Source organism: Sinocyclocheilus grahami, unplaced genomic scaffold, assembly GCF_001515645.1.
Source record: "Sinocyclocheilus grahami isolate Dianchi unplaced genomic scaffold, SAMN03320097.WGS_v1.1 scaffold277.1, whole genome shotgun sequence".
In the NCBI taxonomy this organism is placed as follows: Eukaryota; Metazoa; Chordata; class Actinopteri; order Cypriniformes; family Cyprinidae; genus Sinocyclocheilus; species Sinocyclocheilus grahami.
Genome location: NW_015505456.1, coordinates 1,857,913 through 1,876,542, shown reverse-complemented (window position 1 = coordinate 1,876,542; position 18,630 = coordinate 1,857,913). Strand labels below are relative to the sequence as shown.

The following is an 18,630-nucleotide window of genomic DNA, read 5'->3' as shown; positions in this document are numbered from 1 at the left end:
ATCAGAGAGGCGACCAAAAGACCTACAGCAACTCTGAAGCAGTCGCAGGAATTTATTACAAAGAGTGTTCATTGTGTGCATGTGACATCAATATCACAAATTCTCCACAAATGTGGCTTGTATGGAAGGGTTGCAAGAAAAAAGCCACTCTTCAAGAAAGGCCACATGCAGTCACGACTGAGATTGACCAAAACGCACCTTCAAGATTCTGAGGCAGATTACTTACTATTGGAACACTTTTTTGTTGACTTTGTGGTCAAAGTTTCTTTCCATCCAGATAATAAGCAGCAAAGTTTTCAGATAGACACAGAAACACAGAATATACAGTTGTGCTTGAGGAATTTGTTGAAGACATTCGTGGTTCTTGTGAAACTCTTTTAATAAGACACGATTCTATCAACCTCACAAACTCGGGCAAATCCAGCAGCTATATTTTATCTAAGCAGAACTGCCTTTTTACCTCTAAACAAACTCAAAAACACCCGGCATGTCGCTCACATAAAACTTTTATCAGTGTACAGTTCACACTGGACACAGAAAGACCAGTTTGACAACAGAGCAAATTTGAATATTTGGCCTGGCCTGAGGTTAGTGGGAACTTTTTAGCTTTCGCCTCGGTAAAGTTGAGAAGTTTACTTCATAAAAAAAATGACCCAAAACAAATCAAATGTTTCAAAAATCATATCTCACTCCAGTATTTTGTCAAAATACGACCTCACACATGTTCACAGAGGCCCTGAATATTTACTGATCCCGGATCTGCCCGTGGCCTGGCGGTGTCACTTCTGCAGTCATGCGTGCTTTGACAGGGATATATTTCGGCTACACCCAAGGAGGGTATTAGGTTGGTGGAAGTAATGGATGTCTGAGCGAGACTGTATACTATCAGCCAGATAAATGACTGGCTGATGGTTTGGGAGATTTCCAAGTTGCACCGGCAGGCAACTCATTTCTCTTGTTCCTTCCTGCTTTCCCTCTGCCCCTCCAGCTGTGGAAAGCCGAGGGTTTGCTGACGGAAGATACGGCTTGTGCTCGAGAAACAGGGAGCGAGACAACAGAATGATGAACAGAGCTGCAGGAAAGATTAGGAATATCCACAATTTTCTCCAGGAGATATGCTAGGCTGTGATGTCATGAAATATTATTTGTGCCATTTTTTATAAATAAATGAATAGTTTATGTGATGTATAGATGTGGAGATCAGGTTTGTAATAGAGTGTTGGCTCATTTACATGAAATTCCGGTTAGAAATATTCCAAAATAATTCAAACAATCATTTTAAAAGTACTTTGAGTTGCTGCTTTTTGACATAAAATTATTCTCAGTATTACACAGTGATTTGAGGGAGTGATTATTCTGCCTCACCTATTCAAGAACTTAAATTAATTTAAATGGCATGTTTAATTTAACTTCATTTTGTGGGCATTTGTGCAGACAAGTGTGACTTGGTTAATCTTGTGGGACATATTTGGCTTTAAATATGAGAAGTTTGGGGTTCTATTTTTATTTCTTTTAATATTTTTGTTTATTTAAGAACCTAAATATTTTATACAGAAAGGATGCAATAAATTGATCAAAAACAGTAAAGACATTTATAACTCTATTTCTATTTGAAATAAATGCTGTTCTTTTGAATTTTCTACATTTTACAGTTACTATTTATATTCAATTGTAATAATAATGATAAAATATAAAATATTTTTATTTGTGTATATAAATGTATAAAATATATATGTATTATATCTGAAATATTACTATAATCATTACTATAAACATTTTATTTTATATATACAAATTGTTTATTAAATTACTTTTTTAATATTATTATACTATTATACTATTGTCTATTAAATCAAGAAAATTAGCAATATCACACGACTAGCAGTGCGATATGGCTGTATTTCAGCATGGCTGTGATTCGGCCGCAGGTAATCACAGCATGCTGATATACAGCCATATCACACAACTACGAGTGTGATATTGTGTTTATACAGTAGTTTGATGGCACAAGTGTGTAAATAAAAAAGATAAAACAACGGATTGCCTTTAAAAACCCTCTTTTGTGTGGAACTATTTCCTTCCGCAACTTGAGCTGAGCTCAAGCTTCCGTTACTAATTCGAAAACTTCACTTTATAACTAGTAACGAAGGAACGTTGAGTTGCTTCATTGAAAGCTTATTGTATTACTGTATTAAAAGCTCACTGTATTATGTAGAGTATTATGAGAGAAAGATAGACTGGGCGAGTGTGATTACCTGCATCTGATACAGCATTCATTCTTCAGCTCAATCTCATATTCACAATAAAACATTAGTTTGAATGTTAGCTGAGGAAAGCGATATCTTTGTCGTACTGTCCTTTCATCTGTTAAGGGTGATTTCCGATGGTAGCGCTGCTGACTGCATTTGTTGGCTGCGTCTTACAAGCTGTTGTACAAGCTTACAACCCCGCTTCAGTCTCTTTCCATATAAAAGTCTTTACTACTGACTCACTCATAAAAACTCTCTTGTCGCCATCTAATGGCAGAACTATGTAACTAAAGTCACCATCATGAACACACACACCCACACCATATCTCACTACTAAATACTACTGTTACTTCTATAAAATGTTATTCATTGAATAATAATATTTGATAAACAACAACAATACCCATCATAAAATTTGCTAGGCAATTTAGTCAAAAGTACAACAGCGGCGCTCTGATATACAGCATTAAAGTTATATAAAATATAACTTCAGACTTGGCCCTCAGCCAAAACTATTGGCTCTGGAACAAATAACAGATTAATGAGACCAAAGACTGCCCATTATATTTACCCAAAATTAATTATATCTAATGTTTAACCACTATAGAGACATTATAGAGACTCCAGCTGACGCCCTGGAGCTCACATCTCCGAAAACGTCAAAGCAAATTTTCAAATAGACGTTATCTTTATTAACAAACTGCATATTTGAAATCGAAAAACAACTACATTCTCGCCTAAAAAACTGCTGTGTCTCATTAAAGACACCAAACACAGAGTCACAGGTTGTTCTTTTGCCGTCCTCTGCATCCGTGGATCCTGTGCTGACTCAAACAGCAGCACTCGGGTGTATAGTAAGCACCACTTCATTCAGCACATAATGAAAAGGGAAGCGCCGGGCGGGTAATGAAGTCTTAGGCGAGCTTCCGTTGCCGTGACCTCTCGCACCGTGAGCTTTGGTAATTGGCGCATGACCTACTCTGCCGTCGAGTTGTAATGTCACAATTTGTGTGTGATGCACAAATCCAATTAAATCGGAGTGCTGTGCGGAGTTCTCCTGATGCAGGCTCAAGGTGCCCTCTGCAGTGCTAGAGATTGAGAACGGATACTGTGTGTGCAGACGCCACTGGAAGCCTGGAAGAGCCACATCACAAATTGGTGAGATCAGAGAGATTATTAGACATATCTGTGTGCACTGATCGCACCGGCCCTTTAAGAGCAGATTAGATTAAGTTAACAGAGCTAATGCCAGATGAAATTAACATCTCATGCGTACTGCAAACACAACTATAAAGCTGATTTTTATCCACCGGGAAGCAAAAGAGTGTTTAAAAATATGTTAAGATACAAGGAGGAAGTAGTCCGTGGATTTATCGTTTGTGCACCAGGTCTTGGAGAGTAAATGAGTTTTGTTTGAAGCACTTAGTTGAGGCGAGTCCAAACATAACACTAGTTAGCATCAAAATCAGGAGTGGTACATGTAATATTAATTAGTAAAATGTATAATTCATTTATTTATTTTTAATACATGAGTTAACATTACTGTGTCCAGACAGAAGGAATATGTTGATTTAAAAAAATATGATTTTTTTTTTATTATATTATTTTATTAATGATTTGTTAGTGAAAAGGTATTTTCAATATTTAAACCTAATCTCTGATGAATAATTAAAAAGTATATCAATATATTAAATAATGGACCATTGTAAGTTACATATCACTTCTGGAGCCTGTTAATTTATTGATATGACATTTCTGTCAATATTCTTGACCAAAGTGTAGAAGCTCTAAGAATTAATTTAGAGACAGTGATGAAGCTATTAGCAGCGCAGTAGATAACACACACCGTAATTACAATGTTCAGAGACGCTCCGTGCCCAGGTTGATATCCTCTGCATTTTTAAATTCATTTAGTTTGGTTCAAATGCTCTGTGCACTTTGGTTTTAGTTTTATGGACTTTATTCCATTTAGTTTCTCTTAGGAGTGGGAATCTTTAGGCATTTCTCAATTAGATCCGATTCCAAAATGATTCTTTGACATTTTTCTTTTAATTTTTCAGCTGTGCATTTATATATATTTTCGGGTTTTACACCGAAAGAAGAGGAAACGGCAAGTAGCACATTGAATTTTAAACCTGAATTTTTGAAGTAGAAAGACCTAAATAAACGTATGTATTCTTTATATTACATTACATTATATTGTATTATATCATATTATATTAATATAAAATAAAAACAAGGTATTTATATTTAGTATTTGTTATGAAAATAGTATATTGTATAAATATAATTTTAAATGTTTTATGTTTTTAATAATTATTTTATCAATGTAATATATTATTTTTCGTATTTTTGCTGAATTTGATTGTTTATGTTTTGGTGTGGAAAAAAAATATATATATACATTTTAAAGAACACCCCATGTATCTTTCAAAGGCACATTTTTCTTTGTTGTCTTATGTTTGTTAAATATTCTTGTTTTGTCCTTTTTATTACTATTTTTTTAATTATGAATTATTCTGCTGCACATTTTTATATATTTTATATATAAACAATTTTCAGTAAATTTTCACAATTAATTACAAAGAAACGGCAAGTAACATACTGAAGAATAAAAAAACTTGTTATATTTCATTTTTTTACAGTGTTGTAATTGCAATTTCCTTTATTTTACAATGTCTTTTATTATTTTGTCTATATTTTGTAAGCAAATTTTAGTCGGATGAAACATCCTAGAACAACTCTCATATTCAAAGTGACAGTATTAAACTTGACACTAATAATCTACAATAAACAATTGCACATTTAGCAAGGGACTCAGTCCTGGCATTCATTTCTCTAGATCTTTAATAGCTCGTGTCACCGCAGATCCTCAAGACTGGCAAACTGGCCTATAAAAAGATCTTTATCTGTAGACTGTCCAACCGGATGACCTTTATGAAAACCTCAGGAAGCAAAGGTCGCCTCTATTCTAAAGAGAATTGGCGAGTTGTATTTATTCTCCCAAGAGAAGCACTATGAGGCGGCTGTCATCCCGCAGTGATCCTGCACAATTAACCTCTGATCCCGGGGACAGGTACAGCGTTTGTAGCCGGACGCATGTCACAGAGCTCAGATGCAACCCAGTCTTTCCCCAGCCGTTCTCAGCAGGAATAAAAGCCAAACGCGTTTAGACGGGGTCGCAAGACTTTGCCATATTCACGCTGAGCTTGTGACGTCACTGCAGCCGAATGCATTCACACTGCAGCCATTCACTGCTTAACCCATTTCTTGTGCTGATTACTTTGCAATACATAATACAGAAGTTTAATTGCAGTCTGAGGAAGCTGAAGCCTTCAGTGATGTCTCTGTGAGGGGCCGTAACCTCAATTACAGACCGCTTTAGTGTGCGTGAAACAAGATTCAGACTGCAAATTAAGTCCTTCAAATGCTGTTTATTTATTGTGACGGGCCACAAAGGGTGAGAGTATGTCTTTTTTCTGCCATCGAAATGTTTCTTTTCAAAAAACACACATCTATTTTAATGAATTTACCTCTCAGAATAGAGCTACGCATAGTTCGCCTGTAGCCACGAGTTTCATTGTACAGAACAGGGGTTTATTGTTAAAGTCCCCCTGTAGTCAAATATTTTATCCCTTAAAACTTATCTTTGATCATCAAAATTACATATTTAAATGTTTTTTCTTGTGAAAATAATTTTCTCATTCCTTAAAATAGCTTGAATGCAACTCTACACCCTTGCCTCATTTACTATACGCGGATCTATGAATATGCAAATGAGTCCCGCCTCCACTCAGTCACAGCAGCCAGCGCCTCCTGATCCACTGAACTGTAGTAAACGCAGAACAATGGCATGCATGGATAATGACTGATAAAACTATCTTTTTACTAGCGGACAACTACCGTGAATACTGTAACATTTGTTAAAGTTACTTACTTGACGATGTTGTGTCCTAAAATGCCTTGAAGACTCGAATACAGCCGTTTGTGATTCTTCATTTGTGCCCGCGAGCGTACAGTACATGTGTGAAGTGCAGACGCCGATGCAGGAGAAGTGGGTCTGACTCCTGGCTACTTTTACACTGTTGCCACGGGTTATAATGCAAGTTAGCGGTTCTAAATTCACATGAAACCACAGCTTCATAGGTTTTTTGCTTTAATTTATTTTTGGTTTTGTGCTGGTATTGGTACATTTTGCATGCTAGTGATAGGAATCGATCCCTTGACGTGATTGGTTGTTGGTTTGTGACGTAGCAAACCGAGGGCTGTTTCAAACCGTATTTCTGGGTCAGCCTTTGGGAAACTACAGTTTTAAGGAGAAAATACACAGAAATGGTGTTGATTAATAGATTGGCACATGGTTTGTCTAAAGGAATATTAAAAACACCATATAGACAAATAAACAACATAAAAAACTTGATTTTCACTACAGGGGGATTTTAACTTAAACTAAGATGGAAACTTGATTTCAAATATTTTTGTAAACTGAAATTGTTTAAAGCAAAGCTTAACATTAATAACATTGGGTAAAATAAAAGTGAACTAAAAAGTAATTAAACTGGTATGAAACATTATATTATGAATGAAAATATATTAATATTTACTTTATTCATTGCTCAAAATCCACATAAGAACAGAAAAACAAGCTATTTTATATATTCACTGCTTTTTTGAGTTAGCTTGACAGCTAACAAATAAAATTAGTTGTACTAAAAAAGTTAGTAATAAAGTTTAGGACTAAAGTTAGTGCTAAAATTACTAAAACTGAAAAAAAATTTAAGCTAAATAGAAATATAAACTAATAAAATAAACTAAATGGCAGCTGCACAGAATAAAATGACTAAATGAAATGAAAATCTAATACAAAATAAAGAATTTAAAAAAGCAAAAAACAGGAAAATTAGACACATCTTGGCAAAAATTCTAAAATAAAATGTTAAAGTTAATACTAGAATCACTAAAACTAAAACCAAAATAAAAATAAAGCGTGATAGATATATAAAAAAATAATAAAAATGGCATACACCCATAAAATTACCCAAACTAAAATTTTAAATTAAAACCTAGAATGAAAACACAAAAAACTTGAACAAAAAAATATCAAAGTTGCCTTGACACATAACTGAAATAAAAAGAGTTTAAGTTAGTGCTATATTTACTAAAACTGAAATAGAAATAAATTAAAGCTAAATAGAAATATACAAAATCTAACAAAAAAATTTAAATGAAAGCTAAAGCTAAAAGTAAATTAGAATTTTAATATAAATTGTAAGTGTAATATAAATTATAATTAATATTATTTACATTTACATTTAGTTGACTGCAGTTCAACTCTGATAAGAAAGATCTAAATGCTTTTGTTAGATTAACTTTTGATGTTCTCTATATTTGTTTTTATGTACATGCTAGATGCCATGTATTATTTAATAATAACAAAGACCACAATGAAAAGCAGTCTTTGACTTTGTGTTATCCTTGAGAAGATGAGATGAGTCTTGCTTTGATTGTCCAAAAGAAAAAGAAACATTCTTGTTGTAAATGAAATAGTTTTGAAACTATGAAATGTTGAATTCTACATGCATATATGTGAAAAACAAAGCTATAAGCCACGAGAGACCACGTTACAGTTATTTTACCCCAGAAAAGAGTGTAATTAGGCATGACGAGAAGCTGAAAACCCTATTAACTGCTGTAAAATCATTAGAATGGCCTCTCGGGGCTCATTGCTTTTATAAAACCTCAACAGCAGTAATATGAAAGATGGTAATAATTATGAATTAAATGCATTCATAGATGTTTGCATTTCCTCAAAGTTACGTGAACTGTGCTTTCTGTGCTTGTTGCCGTGTTGCTATGCAGATTCCAGTGTGTTCTACAGATCTCAAGCAGTGTTATTATTGATAACTAAATCAAAAACTATTCAAATGTGTTTTTGCTCATTCAAATAAAGCTAAAATAATAAATAAATATTCAATGAAAAATGTTAAAACTTGAACAAAAACTGAAATTAATTTAAAGTACTAAAATGACTAAATTACTAAAACTAAAAAGAAATGAAAGCTAAATAGAAATATAAAACAATATAGGCAGAAGCACATACAATTACTAAAATTTAAATTAAAATTAAAACTTGCATGAAAATTAGAACTGAAATTAAATGAGTTTGTTAGTACTATAATTACTAAACCTAAACATGTAAATATATATTTTTAAAAAGTATAAAAAAGATTAAAGGGGTCATATGATGCGATTTCAAGTTTTCCTTTCTCTCTGGAGTGTTACAAGCTGTTCGTGAATAGATAAGATCCCTAAAGCTGCAAAGACTAAAGTCTCAAACCTAAAGAGATATTCTTTATAAAAGTTAAGACTCTGCCACGTGTGTCTGTCACGCGACTCTGTTCCCCTTTCGGGCTTGAACTGATGGTAAAACTAATGACATTATTTACTGTCTTTACATTTATTTTGAAAGATGAAGCTCGCGATTATGGTAAGGGGCGTTACATTTCCGACGAGTGCTTGCGGTGTTCGGCCAATCACAATGCACTGGGTCAGCTGGCCAATCAGAGCAGACTGCGCTTGTCGGAAGGAGGGACTTTGTAGAAAACGAAGCGTTTGAGAGAGGCGGGGCATAGAGGACCTACAATAATGTACAGTATTTGAAAAATAATGTGTTTTTTGAACATTAAAGCATGTCAACATATTCTGTTACACCAAATACACAAAATCATGATCTTTAAAAAAGCATCATATGACCCCTTTAAAACAAATAAATAATATAAAAAAAGATTAATAAAAATGGCACATAACAAAATTACTAAAACTAGAATTTAAATGTTTAGAACTGAAGTAAAATGAGTTTAAGTTAGTACTAAAACTACTTTAACTCAAACTGAAATAAAAATAAATTAAAGCTAAATAATAATAATAAAAAAGAAGAAATTGCACATGCACTGAAAAATTACTAAAACTGAAATAAAAATAAAGCTAAACATAGGAAAAATACTAATAAAAATGACAAAAGCACATAACAAAACTGAACACATTGCTAAAACTGAAGTAAATAAAACTGAGGAGAAAAAAAAAATACAAAATTGGACACAAAAGAGTTAGTACTTAAATTATTAAAACAAAATTAATAAATCAAGTTATTAAAACTAAATTAAATCTAAATAGAAATATAAAAATGACAAAAGCACATACAATTACTAAAACTTAAATAAAAATATTAAAATAAAGCAAAATTGTAATTCATATCATAATAGTATACAAATAATACTAAAATAACACCGATCTTAGGGTGTTGCTATGCAGTCCTGCAGGTGTTCTGTGCGCTTGCTGCAACGACTCGACCATTACTACTAACACTACTAATAACAATCACAGCAAACAGACTAATGAACTCTATCATCTCGGTGCATTAACAAAGACTTTCATTTGCAAGTTGCAGGTGTGTGTAGAAAACGTTCAGCACTGGAGAGTTTTGATGCTGTTAAATCTAGCACAGATCATTTGCTTAATGCTGTAGAAATCCCTCAAATAATGAGAGGCCACAGACGCCCTCCACGTATCGATCCCAGTCCTCGCCGAGCGTGTTTACGCCGCTGGCACGGCAAGTGAAATGAACTTGACCCTTGACCGCAATCGAGTTCTGGGGATATACCTGAGAGGGACGGCAGATAAACCGCTTCGTCAAGGACGGGAGGAACGATAAGGTCAGACAGGAGCTCAGAAGTGCCATTCGCTGGCTTTATCAGAGCGAGCACGAGATTTTCTAACCGTGTTTCCTAACAGCCCTCATCACTGCACGCACATCACCGTCTTCCTCCGGCTGATCTCATTGGCTCCCTGCAGGCACAGGTTATCAAAGCAGCCAATCAGAGACTCCTCCCCCTCCCCTCTGGCTCTCATCTGATTAAATAGAGAGTGGATTGTGAGGCGGGTGAATGTGGGTCACAGTACAGTAGCTCTTATAATTACATAAGCACTGATGAGATCATCATAGAGGACAGATCGGCCCCGGCGCATCCGGCGGGATAACATCCATTATTATGTGCTTCATACCTTATTCACTCCGACTCACTCTCATTTCATTCCCGTCTAAGTCACCTCTGTAGTGTACTGGCCCAGAAAGGTCAGTTTTTAGAAACTTGAAATCACTTTGACTATATTTAAAATATATACGTTACTGTTCAAACACTTGGGGGTCAGTAAGATTACTTTTATTCAGCGAGGCTTCATTAAATTGATCAAAAGTGACAGTAAATAGTGCATTTATTAAGTTACAAGAGATTTCTATTTCAAATAACTGCTGTTCCTTCGAACTTTCTATTCATTAAATCGAATGAATTTTCAGCATTGATGATAATAAGAAACATTAGTTTATTGCAAATCAGTATATTAGAATGATTTCTGAAGGATCATGTGACACTGAAGACTGGAGTAATGATGCTGAAAATTCAGCTTTGATCACAGGAATAAATTTAATTTTAACATATATTCAAATAGAAAATTAATAAATCAAATTGTAATAATATTTCACAATATCACTGTTTTATTATATTTTTATCAAATAAATGCAGCCTGGGTGAGCATAAAAGTCTTTCAAAAACATAAAAAAATATTACCAACCCCAAACTTATGAACAGCCCGTGTAAGTTTCCATGAATAAGATACAAAAACATTTTTTTTAGTTGTTTTTTTAAATAGGGCCTGAAACTTTTTTTTTTCCAACACATTGTTAATGGAATAAGGTGCTAAAATTTAGTTTGACTTCCTCATGAAGTCAAACTAAATATGATATATGTCAGCACTATAATTTGAGTAAAAATGGAGAAATTTGAATGAGATGCATGCAAAATGCACAATTAAATATTTGTATTAATTATAATTATTTATTATGTTGTTATTGGTAAATTATTATTGAATATTTTTAATTATTTAATATATAAAAAAAAATACTTTTACTATATATTATATTACTATTACTAATATATATTTCTTATTGTTTTTAATGGCCAAAGTCCCCTTTTAGGGCTTATAGATAAATTTGATGTGTTTCAGACCAGCTACTTTTCATGCTTAGTTAAAATTATGATATATAAAACTCTTCCAAATGTTTCTTATAGTTCTAACATGAGAAAACATGGATTTGTGCAGCTTAAGCTTTAAAAAAAAAAAAACTAATGTAAAAAAAGTGTACTACATTCATGGAGTCAAAGTTGATGTCAGGTTTATTATTTTTATCATCAATTTGCAGGAAAGTAATGGAGTAAAAGAAACAATGGTGCAGACGAATGTTCAGCAACTACAACAGTAAAATACACACAATAAATAAGACTGATGGAATAAATCGCAAAAAGTTGTTTTTAGTGTCATAAACAGCAGAGACGACGATCTTGTTCAAGTGTGCGCTTAAAAAGTCAAACTTATCAAAGGTAAACTCAGTCACTTGTCATTACTTTTAGCATTTTTGCATTATTTGATGGCTGCGGCGTCTCACTCGATTTGTGCGAGCTGTTGCTAATGTATTTGTAGCCCGAGGCTTCTCTTCCTGCCTGCTAGATTCCTTTTCTCATCATCTTTATACCTCCACTAATGTTGCCTGCAGTGAATTGAAATATTGGCAAAGCTGTTCATCATTCAGAAAGTATCTGCGGTTAGTAATCCGTTACGTTCCCTTCATAGTTGTGTTCTGTGTCCTCATATGTTTGATTCATTGCACAGTTAATCAATAGCCGCAAGAGCCAAAGCATTTTCCTGTACTTCAACCGTTCTCTGACGTTCCCTCAAGCTGACGCAGCCGTTCTCGCTGGTGGAGCTTCTCTCTGTCGTCACTGAGAGCAGTTAGGAGCGACGGAGGCCTGATTACTGAACCCGAGAACAATGGCGCAGGATGAGCTCTCCAGCTGGATGGCTGTGTTCAGGCCTCTGAAGGCAGCACGTGACACACTGTGAAGCGAGGAAGCGTGATCCGCCGTATGGTTGCACGGCTCCGCTGGCTCGTACATGAACATGCGTGACTTTTCAGCAGAAGGGCTGGGAGACACTTCATCACTGAGAGCTGAGGCTGTGTTCCATTCCAAACCGAATTCACGAGGAGTCTTACATTTGAATTACATTGGAATTGAGGTCGCAAACATTACTTTTGAATCGGAATTAAAGTCGAATTCAGACTCATTTGGAAATTCGAATTAATTTTAATGTTTGCTTGACAGCCTTGTTTGGAAATTTTGGAAAAATGTAAAATGTCTAGATCACTTTTATATATTTCATCATATTTAATATATATATTTACAATTTCTAGATAGATAATGTCTGAAATACCATCAATATTTTCTATATATTTAACATTTTTAAACTCTTTTTTTCTGTTTGTTTCATTATATAATTTTTATCATATTTATTACATTTTGAAATGTTGTTTATATATTTATAAACATATTGATAGATAGAGATGTTGGGATGAGAGATGTTTGGAATGCATCTATACAGTATATTACATTATATATTTCATTATTTTAATAAATTAACTTTTTTTTTATATATACACATGTATATATATATACAGTATATATATATATACACACACACACACACACACAGATACATACATACACATATATATATATATATGTGTATGTATGTATATGTGTATATATATATATATACTGTATATATAGAGAGAGAGAGAGAGAGAGAGAGATCGACATAGACTATAGATAATTTCTATTTCTCTTTAACTTTTGTGGACTTCATTTCCGAGAAAGCATTGTGTTTTGAATTTCTTTTAATTGCAATCCAGTTCACATTTCTTTTCTTATCATCCTGCGAGATGTGGCCAATTCACAAATCCACACTCCTCGATTAAAAGAGAGCCATCTTCATTTCTGAGTATTGCACAAGCCTGCTGAGATCATGCTGGTTCAGTTACTAACTTGCATATAGTGTTGTTTTTACATACGGTCTTTTCACAGTAAAGCACCGCATCTTTATTAGGACACACTGTGAGAAATGTCTGTTGCTGTTAGAACTACACGAACAGCAGCAATGCTAACAAATGTCTCGCTTCTGTTCTCTTCAGGTACGACACCATCACGAATCAGTGGGAGACGGTCTCTCCGCTGCCCAAGCCCGTTCATTCGGCGGCTGCCACCGTGTGCGGCGGGAAGATCTACGTGTTCGGCGGTGTGAATGAAGCTGGACGCTCAGCTGGTGTTTTACAGTCTTACGTCCCTCAGACCAACACCTGGAGCTTTATAGAGTCCCCCATGATCGGTAGGTACATCGTTTGAACACCAGTTTGCTAATGGAAAATGAAAATGGTTCATTTGTGCATCTAAATTTTCACCCAAAGACCATTTGAAAACATGTATTTGTCAACATGGCACCAGGAGGTGGTTCAGTATTTGTGGTCTGTCTTCGTGAAAGGCTTTTATGGGGTTGTTTGCTTTGCTCAAGGGCTCAATCGTAGCAGAAGAACAGCAGGACTGATACGGCAGATTGAGACTCACCGTCTTTACTTGCAGTAGGAGGTTTTCAGGCATCAATTAGCTCAGTGATTGCTGTGCTAAGGCATCATAAAAGCCATTTCATAAACTAAATTAATTTGGTAATTAAATTAAGTTGCATTGAGTACATAGAACTAGATAAACATGAAGAATAATCTCTTCATTCGTCCAATCATGAGCCTTTCACATGAACATCTTTGTGAATATTGTTCATACACTTGAGTATATTTCCATGTTTACTTTTGTGCTGAACACAAAATAAATATAAATAACAAATAATATAATAAAAAAATATATATTATAATGTATTAAATTAAATAATATTTTTATTTTATAATAAAATATTTAATTTGGTAATAATAAATGCTATGAAAACAACTTTTCCTGATATCTAATATTAACCAGCAATGAACAATAATTTGACAACCTTTATTCATCTTGGTTCATGTTAATCTCAATTTCAAGTTTTATGTAAATATTGCATTTATGTTCATATATTTTATATTATTTAAATATTAGAACATTTAAATAATAAAATATTATATTAAATATTTTAACATTTTTGTGTCATGTTTAAAATACTTTATTAAAATTTATAAATAATAAATGGCGTAAAAAAGACTGTTCATGATATCTAATGTTAAATAGTAATGGTAATCAAAATATTTACAGCATTTATTAATCTTGGTTCATGTTATTTCAAATACAAATACATTTTTTAACATTTCAATTTAAATATAAATAATATATAAATATAACAAATACATTTAATTTTTATAACATTTAAATAATACTATTAATAATATGTAATATTAATAATTTTATTGTATATTTATCAATAATGAGTGCTGTAAAAAACTGTTTATGATATCTAATGTCGAACAATAATTTTACAGCATTGTTCAAGTTACTTCAGATACTAATGCATTTTTTACCTTCATATGTGTAACTGTGTGTCTACACAAGGATATGGTATTTGAACATGGGATGATTGAATAAGACTACCTCTTTCCTGGCAGTGTTAGTGTTTGGTTCTTTCTCACTGATTGACAGGCCTCTAAGTCTTTATTTATTTAGTTTTACCCAGAATGAGATTCTACCATTGCATATTTCCCCTGCCGTATCTACAGAGGCCACGACCTTCCACAAAAGGCTTTTAACAGGTTCACTTCTTCAAGGTCCCGGTGTGATTCTATTGTTTGAAGACCTGCAGTCAGTAGTAAACACTACTGAGCAAACACTAGTTCAGCCAGTGCCAACAAGACAAGCTGTCAGTGAAAGTCGAGCAGGCAAAGTGCCACTGGAAGTGCATGAAGCCATGTGGATGGTGGGGAATTGATTGCAAACAATTGCTTGTACAAATTACACAAGATTGCAGGGCATCTTTAGAGTACAGGCACATTACAAAGTGATTCAGGGAGCCTCTGGACAGTCTGAGGAGTTATCACTGAGCTGGCTCCCAGCCACTCGACGAGCGCTCACCACTGGACTCAGACCGTGTCGAGCTGCCTCGTCGACAGACATCCCTTAGACTCGAAACTACCGGTACGAAGGGAAGCCAGTTATAAAACGTTATAAAACACGTTTAAAGCTTGCCAATTGGCCAGGCGGTAAATTGAGACGTCCGTCAGAGTGAAAAAGCGGTGTGAGATGGGTTTGACTGAAGTAGTCTCGCGTAAAACGCTTCAACTTGTTTACTGTGGACAGAAGGTTGTTGCCGGTGTTCTCACCCTATTTTCAGCCCACCTCTCTGGGAATGCTGCTATTCAAACAACTCCTTTCCCTTTCTTTCGTCTTTTAATAGCTTTTCTCTGCTGCATTTGAAAAATTGAGCGAGACACCTCTGCAAATTGGTGGCGCGAACTGTTGTTGTTGTCTTGTTTCGCTCTCAGAAAGCTGAATCTCTCATGTCTCCATTGTGCCAGATACAGGTCCCCCATTTGATCGAAACCTTGAGACGTCTTGCCGGTGGCAGGATTTCAGCATCAAAGAAGCAGACCGAGCTTTGGCGTCACACTCGAGGCCCTCGAGTAGCAAGAACGTGGGCCAAACCCAACAATGAGCTCTGCTGATAGCATCAGCGTTGGGTTTGAAAACAAGACAACAAACAGATAAACAGAGCATTGCGTAGGGTGAGATTAGGACTTAACGGAGCTGATCCTACGGCGCCGGCAACTCAAGCCGCTTGCAAGATGCATGCGCTCATGATGTAAACAAAGCACTCAGGGAGGCTGAATGAAGTGACTCGGCACAAAAGCAGGCGTTTTTGTGAGGGGAATAAAGATATGTTCGAGGGGGGTGCCAAAACTATGCTCTTGTTACAGAAGTCGACGCGTCCCCCTGGGTTATGCCGCCGATCAATTCGACAACGCTTGCTGTGACTGGAGTGCTATAAAAAGAGGGCGTTATCTGCACCGTCACTCAAAGTTGAGAGGTGGAGGTTTTACTGAGAAGCACCTGGCAGTCACGCCGCCAAACGAGAGCCCATCTCGTACTTCCTTTTCAACCATTAAATCCAGCCGCTGTTTTACAGATCGCTTCTGTGCTCGGCTTCTCAAGCGTCAGTCGAAGGTGTGGAAAAAAACAAGACCTTGAATGCAGCCACGTGAATTATTCATAGGTGTAATAAATTGGCCCAGCTGTAATCGTTTGGGAAACAATTTCTCTGTCAGAAAGCGAAGGCTGATAGCCTCTCTCTTGCATTTGGCTCGACAACCTTTTCAGTGTTCACGACAGTGAGTCGGGCTGTCAGTCATTTGCCTGCTCATGAAAAGATATGATTATTTCTGTTTCTTGGCCATTTACCCCATGTGAAGAAGGATAGAGTGAGTAAAAGCTGTCGCGTTGTGAAGGGTCTTCGGATATTACAGTTAATTTCCTCTGTATGGAATCATTAGATGAAACGGGCGCCATATTTCTGTTTGCCGGTATTTGTTATTCTCCGCTTAAAAACTTAAAGCATAAAGGATACGTGGGAAATGGAATGTGGCAGGAAAATCATAAATGCATTACAAATGGTGCTTCTATCCAGATTTCGGAAGATTGCAGACTGACACAGTCGTATACAGTACTGTAGTACATAATCTACATCAGTAATCCGTCGTTCCACTGGAATCTTCCGAAAGAATATTGTGATAAGGATGTAGGCATTCCAGCAGCTATATAATTTACTCATAGCTCCAAAAAGCACCACACATCTTGCATGGAGCACAATGTTTAAGATAACGCGCCTTTATTCCCAGGCAAAAATTCATCTGTGGCCAGAACATACATCAGAGAAGTAACTTCTATCTGTCATTCTCTTTCCTTCTGTTCTCCTTTTGGGCTATTTAGATAACAAGTATGCTCCTGCTGTGAGCCTCAATGGTTTTATCTTCATCCTGGGAGGAGCCTACGCCCGAGCCACCACTATCTACGACCCACACAAGGGCAACATCAAAGCCGGCCCCAACATGAATCACTCCAGGCAGTTCTGCAGGTTGGTCTAATGAACAGTAGATTGCGCTACACGATGCAATAAACGATGTTCCACATTACAAATGGTCTCTTGTTCCTCCCCCAGTGCGGCGATCCTAGATGGCAAGATCTATGCAACGGGAGGGATCGTGAGCAGTGAGGGACCGGCGCTGGGCAACATGGAGACCTTCGACCCTTGCACGAACACGTGGACGCTGCTGCAGAATCTGCCGTGTCCGCTTTTCAGACACGGATGTGTGGTTATAAAGAAGTACATTCAGAGCGGCTGACGATGTGCTCGACTCTGGACTTCTCTAATGTCACGAACTGGCCTAAACCAGCCCATCGAGTTCCAACCAGCCAACCTGGGTGGAACACAGTCGGACCGTTGCAGTTAGCAAGGGATCCATAGCGTAGCTCCCCCTCAGGTGTCGTGCCATTGGAACTGTATTCTAGGTCAGCCAAATGCATTTATTTATTTTTTTTTGGTCCCTCTTCCAATGTTTGAGTTGATGTTTTTCTCCCTCATGATGTTTCTTTGATAAGGTTCCCATCAAATCTCGTTTTTCATTGGTAGTCATGAGAATATGGGATTGTGTATCATGATCAGTTTCATCTTGAAAGGACTTCCGCAAGAAGCCAAAGGACGACAATGCTAGTCATGTAGCCCTCCAGCGAGGGTCAGCGCTACAGAGAGCCGGGATTGAATGAAGGCCCTCCTGAACTCCAAAGCACAAAAATACCAGAACCTGTGATGCCCAGAGGAGTTTCATTTCATTTTGTTCTGTGTAAATCATTCCACCTTTTCTTTGTGGGTTTTATCCTTGTGGTTTATTCCAATCCACGACCCTGCAGCTGTGGCAGAATACAGATGGAAGGAGAAACTTTGTATTATAGGGAAGATATGTATATTTTAAAAACGAATGAAAATTGTGTATAAATGTTTTTAGAGAAAAAACAATGGATTGGACAATGTCTGTAAATCTGTATCCTACCGGAACAATTTACATTATTAATGCTGAATTACATATCCAAAGCAACAAGTTGACTGTTTATTTACATTTCACTCTTTTGCATGATGTTCTCACAACTTATGACCAAGTTGTCATTTTTGGCTAACCTGTAAGGATTTTTACTTATGAAGTGCAATTTCTTTCTGAGTAAATGTCTATTTATTAAAGTTAGTTCTGTAGTTTCCATAACACACACACACAAAAAAATGAAGCCAGTAAATATTTGGAGCAACTGTAGAGGTGTAGTGGCAAAGCTGAATACTTTTATAAGTCAACAAATGTAAGTTATTTGTGAGTGAAAATTAGCTTTTTTTTTTTATTGGTCAATCTTACACTCATCCAGAACCATGCGCTATATGCCATTTAAATTTTCCAATTTATGAACGCAGCACACCATCCAAAATG

The 18,630-nt window shown here is 35.8% G+C and overlaps 1 protein-coding gene across 1 annotated transcript in view; it reads left to right on the top strand.

Moving 5' to 3' along the window:
- Positions 1-18,433, top strand: part of LOC107600110 (kelch-like protein 29) — a 273,806-nt gene extending 255,373 nt beyond the window's left edge. Inside the window, exons 12-14 of the mRNA XM_016291900.1 lie at positions 13,330-13,523; positions 17,090-17,234; positions 17,319-18,433. Coding sequence (XP_016147386.1) covers positions 13,330-13,523; positions 17,090-17,234; positions 17,319-17,502 — 523 coding nt within the window. The 3' untranslated portion in view covers positions 17,503-18,433. The remainder of the gene's footprint in view (positions 1-13,329; positions 13,524-17,089; positions 17,235-17,318) is intronic.
- The last annotated feature ends 197 nt before the right edge of the window (positions 18,434-18,630 follow it).